Source organism: Mustela putorius, unplaced genomic scaffold (assembly GCF_011764305.1).
Source record: "Mustela putorius furo isolate JIRA1106 unplaced genomic scaffold, ASM1176430v1.1 tig00003909_pilon_pilon_pilon, whole genome shotgun sequence".
In the NCBI taxonomy this organism is placed as follows: Eukaryota; Metazoa; Chordata; class Mammalia; order Carnivora; family Mustelidae; genus Mustela; species Mustela putorius.
Window position 1 is genome coordinate 28,069,103 of NW_025422057.1, and position 12,595 is coordinate 28,081,697.

Genomic DNA, 12,595 nt, shown 5'->3' on the forward strand with positions numbered 1-12,595 from the left:
ATCACAAGTGGACTGAGAGGCAGGCAGAGAGAGAGGAGGAAGCAGGCTCCCTGCTGAGCAGAGAGCCCAAAGTGGGGCTCTTGTGTATTTCTTGTCCCAGTCCTGGGATCATCCATTTCTTCAAGGAGCCCTGGTTCCTTTAATTGAAGAATAGTGTTAGAACCCAAAGTCAGTTAGAAGCCGAAGTCAGAGGCTTTAGCCCACTGATCCACCCAGGCGCCCCAGAAGAAGGCATATTTTACTAAACTGTTGGTTACCCTGTATGTTTTCCTGAAGTTGGGTTGGTAGTCCAGGAGATGAAACTTATTATTCAGAGGCAGGAAAGACCATGGAAAGATTGTGGAGGACAAGGGACTTCATTTAGAACTTGAAAGAAATAAAGAATTTCGATTAATGGAGAAAAAAGGGAGATTCCCCGTTAGATGCAAGAAAAAAAAGGATAAAGGAATAATTGCAAGCTTTGTGATTATGTAGTGATTATTTATTTTTATTTCCCCTCATACCTGGAATGGGGCTTATGTATTGCAGTTCAGTAAATGTATGTTGAACTGAATGAAACAGTAACAATTGATTCTTTCTAGCATCAGTTTCTAGAATCTAGAGGAGTGATATTTGTAGGGACAGGAAATCAGAAAGAAAGATAGATGAACTCTAAAATTTTAAAAGTAATTTCCTTTCTCTTTTCCCCCATCTTTTTATATAAAGTACGGGACAGCAAAATACAGCTTCCAATTATACAGCTGCGTAAAGTATGGGCTGAAGCAGTACACTATGTGTCTGGGCTAAAAGAAGACTACAGCAGGCTCTTTCAGGGACAAAGAGCAGCAATGTAAGTGGATTCTGTTATTTATAGGTGCAGTGTCATGTGCATTAATGCTCAAGAATTAATCTTGCTGTTTTCATTAAACAGTATTCCATGCAATACTGAAATATTGGGCTAATCTGAAGTGTAATTGTAATATTCTGACCAGACTTTTTAAGAATTCTTACTAATAGTCTGAAACCATCCAATTGCAATAGCTTGAGGGTAGTTCCTGAAAGGTCCTAGTATAAGAAGATTGTTTTATCTTAGAATATCATAGACAGGGAGTTTTTAGAGACTAGATTCTAAATTAACTAATTCTCACAGATTGATAATAGAAATGTAGGCTTTTGATTTACAACAAGTTAAGCTATTAAATTTTTGTCCACTGTTTCTGAAATACTGATTTTTTTTTTCTGCTATGGGTTAGGTTAAGTCTTCTTAGATACAATGCTAACTTGACAAAAATGAAGAACACTTTGATCTCAGCATCTCAGCAACTAAAAGCTAAATTGGAGTTTTTCCACAAAAGCATTCAGCTTGACTTGGAAAGATACAGTGAGCAGATGACTTATGGGATATGTAAGTGTTTGGGTAACATGTTTGAAAGAAATGTTGCTATCTGCTGTCTACTATGTTGCCTTCTTGCCTCATAGCCCATTGTTTCACTTATACTCTGGTTAGAACAAGAGACAGGTTGCCTCAAGTCATCATAAATAGTGTTTGTACTAAATAGTAGCTCCTTTTAACTTTTAGATTAGCAACTTTACTTCCCCGCAATTGGACTGTGGTTGGACTAAAATTGCTTAGCTCCAGAAAAATTTAAAGAATTTAAGAACTTTTGATTTTCAAGCCTCATTTTTAAAATAGATAAAATGTCTCGGGGTGCCTGGGTGGCATTATTGGTTTAGTGTCCAGCTCTTGGTTTTGGCTCAGGTTATGATCTCAGGGTCCCAAGATTGAGCCCCACAGTGAACTTTGTGCTCAGCATGGAGTCTGCTGAAGACTCTGTCTCCCTCTTCTTCATCCCCTCTCCCCCGCCCCGTGTGTTCTCTTTCTCTCTCAAATAAATAAATAAATAAATATTAAGTAAAAAAGATACAAAGTCTGTATTGAGGTGACTCCTTAACCAGAGAAATTTTAAACTACTTATCTTTTTTTTTTTTAAGATTTTATTTATTTATTTGACAGACAGAGATCACAAGTAAGCAGAGAGTCAGGCAAAGAGAGAGAGAGGGGGAAGCAGACTCCCCGCTGAGCAGAGAGCCTGACTCAGGGCTCGATCCCAAGACCCCGGGATCACGACCCGAGCTGAAGGCAGAGGCTTTAACCCACTGAGCCACCCAGACACCCCTTTAAACTACTTATCTTTCTGTAAATAACAACACAAATGATTCTAGGGTTTTTTCTTCAAAACCATCTACTGTTGAGTCCCATTTTTTTTTTTTAATATAGTACACAGCCTCTAGTTTTCAGTATTTAACTCTAAGCTCTCTCCCTTCATATGTATTAAGGAAATGTAAGATGCTGAAGGGGCCACCACCAATATTTCTGTTTTCTGTCATAAAACATATTCTTTCTTCGGGAAACAAATCCTGTCCATATACTTGTCTTGAGCAAGGTATGTGTATCTCAGAATAAATGATCAGCAGTGTCCAATTGAGTGAATCATTTTACCCACTAGAGCTTGTTCTATGATTGATGTTTTATTTCTATTTGTGTATAATAGGCATTCTGGTGAGTGACAAAACACTATAATTTTTTCACCAGATTATCTCCTACTAGTCATTTGTGTATCTTATACAAGGGTTAAAAAAGAATGACATAGACCTGTGTACTGATACTAAAAGATCACTTAGGTCTTTAATGGCAATGATATTTTAAGTTGGGGGGAAAAAATCAAAGAAAGAAAAGCATGTAGAGATAGTTTCACTTATGAGGGAAAAGGGTGTGTGTCTGTATAACAAAAGATTAATGTAAGATCCTTAAAGTGGAGAGGAGGAAGAGAGACTTTTCTTTGTATATCCTTTTATAGTGTTTGATTTTTTAAAAAACCATGTTCATGTATTACTTTTTATTTTTTTCATTTTTAAGAGAAAACTATTTATATTGGTTTCTTAGGGGTGCCCTAACAAGTAATAAATTGGGTGGCCACAGAAATTTACTGTCACACAGTTCCAAAGGCTGACAATCCAAAATCAAGATTTTGGCAGGGTCATGAGCCCCTTGAGAGCTATGGGGAAGAATACTTCCTTGCTTCTTCCTAGCTTCTTGTGGTTTGCCAACAGTCCTTGGCTCCTTGGATTACAGTTGCCGCACTGTAATCTCTGCCTCTGTTATCAACGTAGTGCTCTCCCTTCTTATGTCTGGGTCTCTGTATCTCTTCTCTTCTAAGGATATAGTCATACTGGACTAATCAACCCTATTCCAAGATGACCTCATCTTAATTTAGCTAATTGCATCTGTAGTGACCCTGTTTCCAAATAAACTCACATTCTGAGGTTCTGAATTAGGACTTCAACATATCTTTTTGGGGGACAGTTCAACCTATAATGTCATTTCTGATGTTGATATGGCAAGAAAGTAGATAGATCAGTAATTAAAGGTATAGCTATTTCTGAGATAATCAATTAAGACTTTTTTTTTAGCCTCAGAAAAAATGTTAAAAGCATGGAAGGAAATGGAAGAAAAGGCTATCCATTATGCTGAGGTAAGATCACTAGTTCATCTTTTATTTTTTTTTTTAAGATTTTATTTATTTATTTGACAGAGAGATCACAAGTAGACAGAGAGGCAGGCAGAGAGAGAGGGAAGCAGGCTCCCTGCTGAGCAGAGACCCCCCCCCCCGCAATGTGGCACTCGATCTCAGGACCCTGAGATCATGACCTGACCCGAAAGGCAGGGTGGCCTAACCCACTGAGCCATCCAGGCGCCCTCACTAGTTCATTCTATACGCATATTAATTCCTGAGGTCTCTCTTAGAAATTGTCTTCGGTTTTGGTATATAGAATATTTTTCATGTTATTACTGAATATCAGACAAAAATCTAGTAGATGTTTTGTGTGTGTAGAGAGAAGTACCATAGTTGATTAAAAAAAAAAGAGGGGCTTTGGGCAAATGAGATAAAACTGAAACCTCACTAAACTTCAGTTTCCATATTATTACTATGTGGACTTTATAGTAGGTTTATGCAGATTAAATGGGAGTACATAATAAATGGTAGTTATTGCTGTTATTTTTGAGTGGTTTATTTTTTTTTTAATTTTAATTTTTTTATTACGTTGTGTCAGTGACCATACAGTACATCATTAGTTTTTGATGTAATATTCCATGATTCATTGTTTGCATATAACAGCCAGTGCTCCATGTAATATGTTCCCTCCTTAATACCCATCACTGGGCTAACCCATCTCCCTACCCCCATTCCCTCTAAAATCCTCAGTTTGTTTATTGAAGTCCATAGTCTGTTATGGTTCATCTCCCCTTCCAATTTCCACCACTTCATTTTTCCCTTCCTTCTCCTAATGTCCTCCATGCTGTTCCTTATGTTCCACAAATAGGTGAAACTATATGGTAATTGACTTTCTCTGCTTGACTTATTTCACTTAGTATAATTTCCTCTAGTTCCATCCATATTGATGCAAAAGTTGGGGATTCATCCTTTCTGATGACTGAGTAATATTCTATTTTATATATGGACCACATCTTCTTTATCCATTTATCTGTTGAAGGGCATTTCATTTCTTTCCACAGTTTGGCTGTTGTGGACATTGCTGCTATGCGCATTAGGGTGCATGTGGCCCCTTTTTTCATTACATCTGTATCTTTGGGGTAAACACCCAGTAGTACAATTGCTAGTCATCGGGTAGCTCTATTTTTAACTTTCTGAGGAACCTCCACACTGGTTTCCAAAGTGGCTATATTACCTTGCATTCCCACCCACAGTGTGATAGGGTTCCCCTTTCTCCACAACCTCTCCAACACTTATTGTTTTTTGCCTTGTCGATTTTTGCCATTCTGACTGCTGTAAAGTGGTATCTTAGTGTGGTTTTGATTTGAATTTCACTGATGGCTAATGAAGGTGAACATTTTTTCATGTGTCTGTTAGCCATTTGTATGTCTTCTTTGGAGAAGTATCTGTTCGTGTCTTCTGCCTATTTTTGACTTGATTATTTGTTTTTTGGGTGTTGGGTTTGAGAAATTCTTTATAGATCTTGGATATCAGCTTTTTGTCTGTAGTGTCATTTGCAAATATCTTCTCCCATTCCGTGGGTTCCCTCTGTGTTGTTGACAGTTTCTTTTGCTGTGCAGAAGCTTTTTATCTTGATGAAGTCCTAAAAGTTCATTTTCACTTTTGTTTCCCTTGCCTTTGGAGACATGTCTTGAAAGAAGTTGCTGAGGCCAGTGTCAAAGAGGTTACTACCCATATTCTCCTCTAGGACTTTGATGGATCCGTGTCTCACATTGAGGTCTTTCATCCATTTAGAGTTTATCTTTGTGTATGGTGTAAGCATATGGTCAAATTTCATTTTTCTTTATATAGCTGTCCAATTTTCCCAGCACCGTTTATTGAAGAGACTGTTTATTCTCCATTGGATATTTTTTCCTGCTTTGTTGAAGATTAACTGACCGTAGAGTTGAGGGTCCATATCTGGGCTTCTTATTCTGTTTCACTGATCTATGTGTTTGTTTTTGTGCCAACACCATGTTATCTTAGGGATCACAGCTTTGTAATATAGCTTGAAATCAGGCAATGTGATGCCCATAGCTTTGTTTTTCTTTTTCAGCAGTTCCTTGGCGATTTGGGTCTTCTTTGGTTCCATACAATTTTTAGGATTGTTTGTTGCAGCACTTTGAAAAATGCCATTGGTATTTTGATCAAAATGGTGTTGAAAGTATAGATTGCTCTGGGCAGCATAGACATTTTAACAATGTTTATTCTTCCGATCCATGAGCATGGAATGTTTTTCCATCGTTTTGTGTCTTCTTCAATTTCTTTCATAAGTGTTCTGCAGTTTGTGGAGTACAGATCCTTCACCTCTTTGGTTGGTTTTATTCTAAGTTATCTTATGGTTTTTGGTGCTATTGTAAATAGAATCAATTCCCTAATTTTTCTTTCTACAGTTATTTTGTTAGTGTATAGGAAAGCAGCTGATTTCTGTGCACTGATTTTGTATACTGCCACATTACTGAATTGATGTATGAGTTCTAGTAATTTAGGGGTGGATTCTTTTGGGTTTTCCACATAAAATATGATGTCATCTGTGAAGAGAGAGTCTGCTTTCTCCCTCCCCTCATTCCCCACTTTTCCCCCTAAACTTTATAAATCTTATTCTTGGATTTCATTTTGGCCAGTTTTCTTGGTGTGGTGGCTTCCAATTGCTCCAAATTTTCCAAGAGTGCATCTTGCCTGGAAGGTGGTTGATATTTTCAACTCTGTATATTCCCTCAACCACCCCTCAACAGAATGACTAGGAGGAGGAACTCTCAACAAAGAAAAGAGTCAAAGACAGTGGCTTCTCCCGTTGACCTAAATGGATATGGATATAAGCAAGGTGTCAGAAGTAGATTTCAGGGTTATAGTTATGAAGACAATAGCTAGTTTGGGGGAAACCATTAAAGGCAATATAGAGTCTTCAAGGGCAGAAATGATAGCTAATCAGGCTGAACTTAAAAATCCTATGAATGAGATGCAATCTAAGCTAGATACTCTAACAGCTAGGGTAAATGAGGTAGAAGAAAGAATTAGTGATGTAGAAGACAAACTGATAGAAAGGAAGGAACAGGAATCCTGGAACAAATACCTTAAAATCCATGAAAAGAGAATTGGATCGATGCCATGAAATGTTCCAATGTCAGAATTATTGGGATTCCCTGAGGGGGAAATGGGGAGAGAAAGAGGACTAGTAGATATATTTGAGCAAATTGAAGCTGAGAACTTCCCTAATCTGGGGAATGAAATAAGCATTCGTGTCCTAGAGGCCTAGAGGCAGAGAGGACACCTCCCAAGATCAAGAAGAACAGACCAATGCTCTGGCATATAATAGTAAAACTCAACAAATCTCAGAATCAAGGAAACCATTTTTTTTTTTTTTTTAATTTGACAGAAAGAGATCACAAATAGGCAGAGAGGCAGGCAGAGACGGCGGCGGAGGGGGCGGGGAGCAGGCTCCCTGCTGAGCAGAGAGCCTGATGCAGGGCTCAATCCCAGGACACTGGGATTATGACCTGAGCCAAAGGCAGAGGCTTTAACCCACTGAGCCACCCAGGCACCCCTCAAGGAAACTACCTTAGGGGCAATTAAGGGGTAGAGATTCCTTACATACAGAGGGAAGAACATCAGAATAACATCAGAACTCTCCACAAAGACCTAGCAAGCCAGAAGGGGCTAGCAAGACATATTCAGGGTACTAAATGAGAAGAACATGCAGCCAAGAATACTTTATCTGGCAAGGCTGCCATTCAGAACAGATGAAGAGATACAGAGTGTCCAGGTCTGGCAGAAACTGAAAGAATATGTGGCCACTAAGCTAACCCTGCAAGAAATATTAAGAGGGGCTCTGTAAAAGGAGAAGTACCCCCAAAGTGATATAGAACAGAAGTTTACAGAGACAATCTATAGAAACAAGGACTTCACAGGCGACATAATGACAGAAAAATCATATCTTTCAGTAATCACTCTCAACGTGAACTGCCTAAATGCTCCCATGAAACAGCACAGGGTTGAGGTTTAATAAAAGGACAAGACCCGTCCGTATGCTGTCTACAAGGGACTCAATTTGAGTGGTTTAGATAGGATAGCTATACATCCTGGTTACCTGAAATGGTCCCGGTTTATACCTGTCTTGCAATAATTACTCCCTTTTACTCTCAAAATTATGCTTGTTTGGACAATAAATTCTATATGTGGTCATGCTGGTTATAGTTCATTCTCTAGGAGGCATATTCCTTCCTCAGTTGTTAAATCTGTCCATGGTCCCACTAAATTGTTACTCTCCTGAATTGCCAGTAGAAAGGCAGTTGATATCTTTGGGTAGGAAACCCATTATCTTGATCTTTCTGCATTCTTATTCAAGGCAGTTGGGCACAAGAGGCAGTGAAGATCATAAAGCTGAGATAACAGCAGTTTTGGTGGTCACTTTTTCTCTGTCTTGTTAGTGACACCTCTGTCTTTCTGCTTCTCAGGAGGAGAAAGCAAATGCTAGTAATTTACTGTTGTCAGAAGAGAAAAGAGAGAAGCATAGGTATTAAGTCTGTCCTTGTATGAAAGATTTTCAGAATCTGAAAGATAAAAAAGCTTGAACAAAGTCAGTGTTTCATGTTAAATCATTGAGTTCTCCTGCTGTTGCAGCAAATCATTCTCTGAGTTCTTTCTGTTTTGTGTGGTGGTGAGCCTATAATTTCTTTTGTGTTTCATCATATTTTAGGTGGGTGTCATTGGTTACCTGGAGGATCAGATCATGTCTCTACACACTGAAATCATGGAGCTGCAGAAGAGCCCTTATGGAAGACGTCAGGGAGACTTAATGGAATCTCTGTAAGTAAGGAAGTCTTGTGTTGCTGGTATGGATGTCTGTAATTTTTTGTCTCAGGTGGTACTTTCTGCATGTATCTGGCAGAGTAAGCCTGTATTTTTCTTTTCCATAAATTTTCTTTCTCCAAATATATTGCCATAATTTTATTTATTTATTTATTTATCTATTTATTTATATTTATTTTAAAGATTTTATTTATTGATTTGACACAGAGAGAGACAGCAAGAGGGGGAATGCAAGCAGGGGAAGTGGGAGAGGGAGAAGCAGGCTTTCCGCAGAGCAGGGAGGCCAGCGTAGGTCTTGATTCCAGGACTCTAGTATCATGACCTGATCTGAAGGCAGACTCTTAATAACTGAGCCATCCAAGTGCCCCATTGCCATAATATTTTAAAAGGAAGTTTTTCTTAGTTATAGAAATTTTGGAAATAACTTCAGGGATGACCTTTGCTTTTTTTTTTTTTTTTTTAAGATTTTATTTATTTGATAGAGATCACAAGTAGGCAGAGAAGCAGGCAGAGGTGGGAGGGGGAAGCAGGCTCCCTGCTGAGCAGAGAGCCTGATGTGGGGCTCGATCCCAGGACCCTGGGATCATGACCTGAGCCGAAGGCAGAGGCTTTAACCCACTGAGCCACCCAGGTGCCTCGACCTTTGCTTTTTTTTTTTTTTTTTAAAGAATTTATTTATTTATTTGACAGACAGAGATCACAAGTAGGCAGAGAGGCATGCAGAGAAAGAGGAGGAAGCAGGCTCCCCGTTGAGCAGAGAGCCTGATGTGGGGCTCGATCCCAGGACCCTGGGATCATGACCTGAGCTGAAGGCAGTGGCTTAACCCACTGAGCCACCCAGGTGCCCCCGACCTTTGCTTTTTTAATCAAAGCATCATTTCATGTGAGTGTTATCAGGTTTTCAAGTATTCTAAGTTATAAACTGTTGCCCTACTTACCATAGTTCTAGCCCAAGTTATTGTCGTTAAATGCCCTAAATGAGGTTAACTTCCTAAGTGTCTGGATAGAAATTTGAAAATTTTATCCTAATCACAGGCCTTCATTTTTGCCCATTTAAGTGTTTCTGATGCAGAGATGTTGTATATGTGATTGTGGATCAGAGAGATGTGAAGTATCTCTTCATTAATTTATTATTTATTTATTATTTATTAGTTTTTAAAATTTTTATGAAAATATTTTACTTTTAAGTAATTTCTACCTCCCACTGTGGGACTTGAACTCATCACACCAAGATCAAGAGCCTCATGCTTTACTGACTGAGCCAGCCAGGTGCACCTAAACTTTGCATTTTTAGATCTTGCTTATTACCCAGTGAAATGCTGTGTAAAATGTTTGTTGGCAATATATATTTGCTTTAAAATAGGTTTATACTCTATTCAAATAATATTGTTCATTTCAAGTTGTTGATTATTAGTCATTGAGTTATCTTCACTTTTGCAAGCATGTTTTCTCTTTCGTAGGGAACAACGTGCCATTGATCTGTATAAGCAGTTAAAGCACAGACCTTCAGGTAAGACACTTAATCACTGTACACAAAGGCATTTTAGGAAACCATCACAAACTTAACAATTCCAGGGGATTGGATTTTTTAAAAAGCTGCAGAATAAATTCCAGTTTTGGTATTGCCATTGAGCTGCTTATGGTAAAACAGCTTTTAAGTTGGTGAGAATTTGAGAGATTAGGAAGGCAAAGTAACAAGAAAATTGAGATAGAAAACTTCCTAAAGGGAAGTGAAAGGAAGGAATGAAAGAGAAAAAAGGAACTCAAAGAAAGGGAAGAGGAAGCAAGAAAATGTGAGGAAAGATGGAAAAAATAAGTGCTGCTTAACATTAGAGAAGTTGAAAAGAATTTGGTACAATGAGTTCAGGTGTGGAGTAATTAGAGGAAAGGCCTATGTTCTAGGCCAAAGCAGCATACCTTGAAAGTGATGCCTTCATCTGCATCTGGTTACTGCTTATTTCATTGGCAAAACAATTCCTGTCGAACGTGCGCTGCATACAGAACATGGAATAAAGAACATGGTCTGTTGCCAAGAGCATTGGAGCTTAGATTCTTGACTGGGCAGCTTACTGACTAAGTACCTAATTTTCTTTCTTTTCTTTTTTTTTTAAGATTATTTATTTATTTATTTGACAGACAGAGATCTCAAGTAGGCAGAGAGACAGGCAGAGAGAGAGGAAGGGAAGCAGGCTCCTTGCTGAGCAGAGATCCCAATGTGGGGCTCGATCCCGGGACGCTGGCCTCATGACCTGAGCCAAAGGCAGAGGGTTTAATCCACTGAGCGACCTAGGCACCCCTCTAATTTTCTTGTATCTAATTTTCCTCTTCTGTAAAATGGGGCTGAAACCTCGGTTTCCTAATTCAGTGAGTGTGTGTAGCAATGTATTTGGGAGGTGTTTTGTGAAAATGCCTTGAGAAGTATAAAGTATTATATATCTGTGAGATACTATCCTCTGTTACAAATCGATTTGTTTTGACGGGTTATAGAAGAAATAAAAGGCTAAGCCTGTGCCTTAATTTGCTATATGTACCTAAATTACCAATAAATAAGTAAAACAAAAGACATGTTTTATACTTTAAGATTTACAAACGTGCAAATTAATATCCATCCATATGAAATTCCATCTTAACAAATAATGTGATCTCCTCTACATTGGTTTTTATTGGAGAGGAATTCATTCAGTTTATTCCTGTAGACATTTATGAGGTGTATATATAAGATAGGCACCCAGTGCTGCCTGGGGTCAGGGATAGTCAGAGGAGGTTATTGCAGGAGATGACATCTGAGATAAGCCTTAAAGGGTAAGTAGTAGGGAAAGGAGCTGGGTTCTTGGATGTACAAGTATAGTGAGTAAAGACACATATGTGTAACACTTAGCATGATTGAGGAAATGAAGTGACTGGGTTGTAGATTTTCAGGAGAGAGGCTGGATCAGATGTGACTGGATCATAAAGGATCTGGTCTGTTATGGTAAAGAGTTCGGATTTCATCATGATAGCAAAGAGAAACTTGAACACGTTTTAAGCAGGGGAATGGCATGACCAGATGAGCATTTCAGAAGTATGGCTTTGGTAACATTGCACATAGTGTGGCTAGACTGAAGACAGGCATTGGTTATGAGGCTGTTGAAATAATCATAACTCAGTATAGGGTGGGCCACGAGCTAAGGCAGAGAGCCTGAACTGTGGAGACTGGGTGAGAGGAAAGTAAAGGCAAGAGAGACACTTAGGAGGTAGAACTGATGGTGTTGGGTGATAGATTGAATTTGGATGGCTGGAGCTGGAGTAGGGATGCCTCCCAAGATTCTGGCTGTGGCAGCTGGGTGCATAGTCAGTAGGACCACTCACCATAAAGGCAAGTGTAGAAAGGATGGCAGACCTGATGGAAAAAGAAGATGAATTCATTTTTGTACATGTTGATGTTAGTGGGATATTAAAGTAGAGATGTCTAATAAGCAGTATTATATATATATATATATGTATATATATGTATGTGTACATAACTACTCATATACATATATGTACATATGTATATGGAATTAGTAGAAAAGTTGGGGCTAGATATTTAGCTATTTGAGAATGATCAACCATAGGACTAAAGTGACCATCTTGAAAAAGTAAGTTGGGTAAGGAAGCCAAAGATGGAATCCCAAAGAATACCAACATTCAGGAAATGGCTAGAAGCAGAAGAGCTGCCCGAGAAGATTGGGAAATGACCAATATATAGAAGGAATGATATGATAGGAACAGGACAGAGAGAGTGTCAAGAAGAAAGTGATCAGTGGGGTGAAATGCTGCAGAGATGTGGGTAATAAAAATGTGATGTAAACATGCATTCAACTTAGCAGTTTGGACATCATTGTTGATCTTGGCAAAATATGGCCTTTGGGAACAGAACTCAGATTATGGAAGGCTGAGGGAGGAATGAGACACGAAGAAATAGAGAAGTCAGTCTAGACCAGCAATTCCCAAATCATGGTTCATGCACCCCAGAGGATCGATGAGGACAAAACTACTTTCATAACGCTAAGACATTTGCCTTTTTCACTATGTTGACATTTTCACTGATGCTGTGAAAAGCATTGGTAGGTAAACAGCTTATACCTCACTTAGCATGGATCATGGCACTAGTACCAAATTATATAAGTAGTCATACTTTTCACCATTATGCAATCACAGTTAAAAAAAAAAATAAGGTTCATTTAAGTATGTACTTGATAAGTAGTAAGAATTCTACTTAAATCTCAACCTTT

General features: G+C 38.6%; 1 protein-coding gene across 4 annotated transcripts in view; it reads left to right on the top strand.

The window, feature by feature from the left end:
- The window catches only part of CHUK (component of inhibitor of nuclear factor kappa B kinase complex), a 43,217-nt gene that overhangs the window by 21,517 nt on the left and 9,105 nt on the right, over nt 1-12,595 (top strand). For all 4 annotated transcript variants that reach the window (XM_004749499.3, XM_004749500.3, XM_004749501.3 and 1 more), the window contains exons 12-16: nt 706-829; nt 1,233-1,384; nt 3,451-3,512; nt 8,230-8,339; nt 9,803-9,852. In XM_004749499.3, coding sequence (XP_004749556.1) covers nt 706-829; nt 1,233-1,384; nt 3,451-3,512; nt 8,230-8,339; nt 9,803-9,852 — 498 coding nt within the window. The remainder of the gene's footprint in view (nt 1-705; nt 830-1,232; nt 1,385-3,450; nt 3,513-8,229; nt 8,340-9,802; nt 9,853-12,595) is intronic.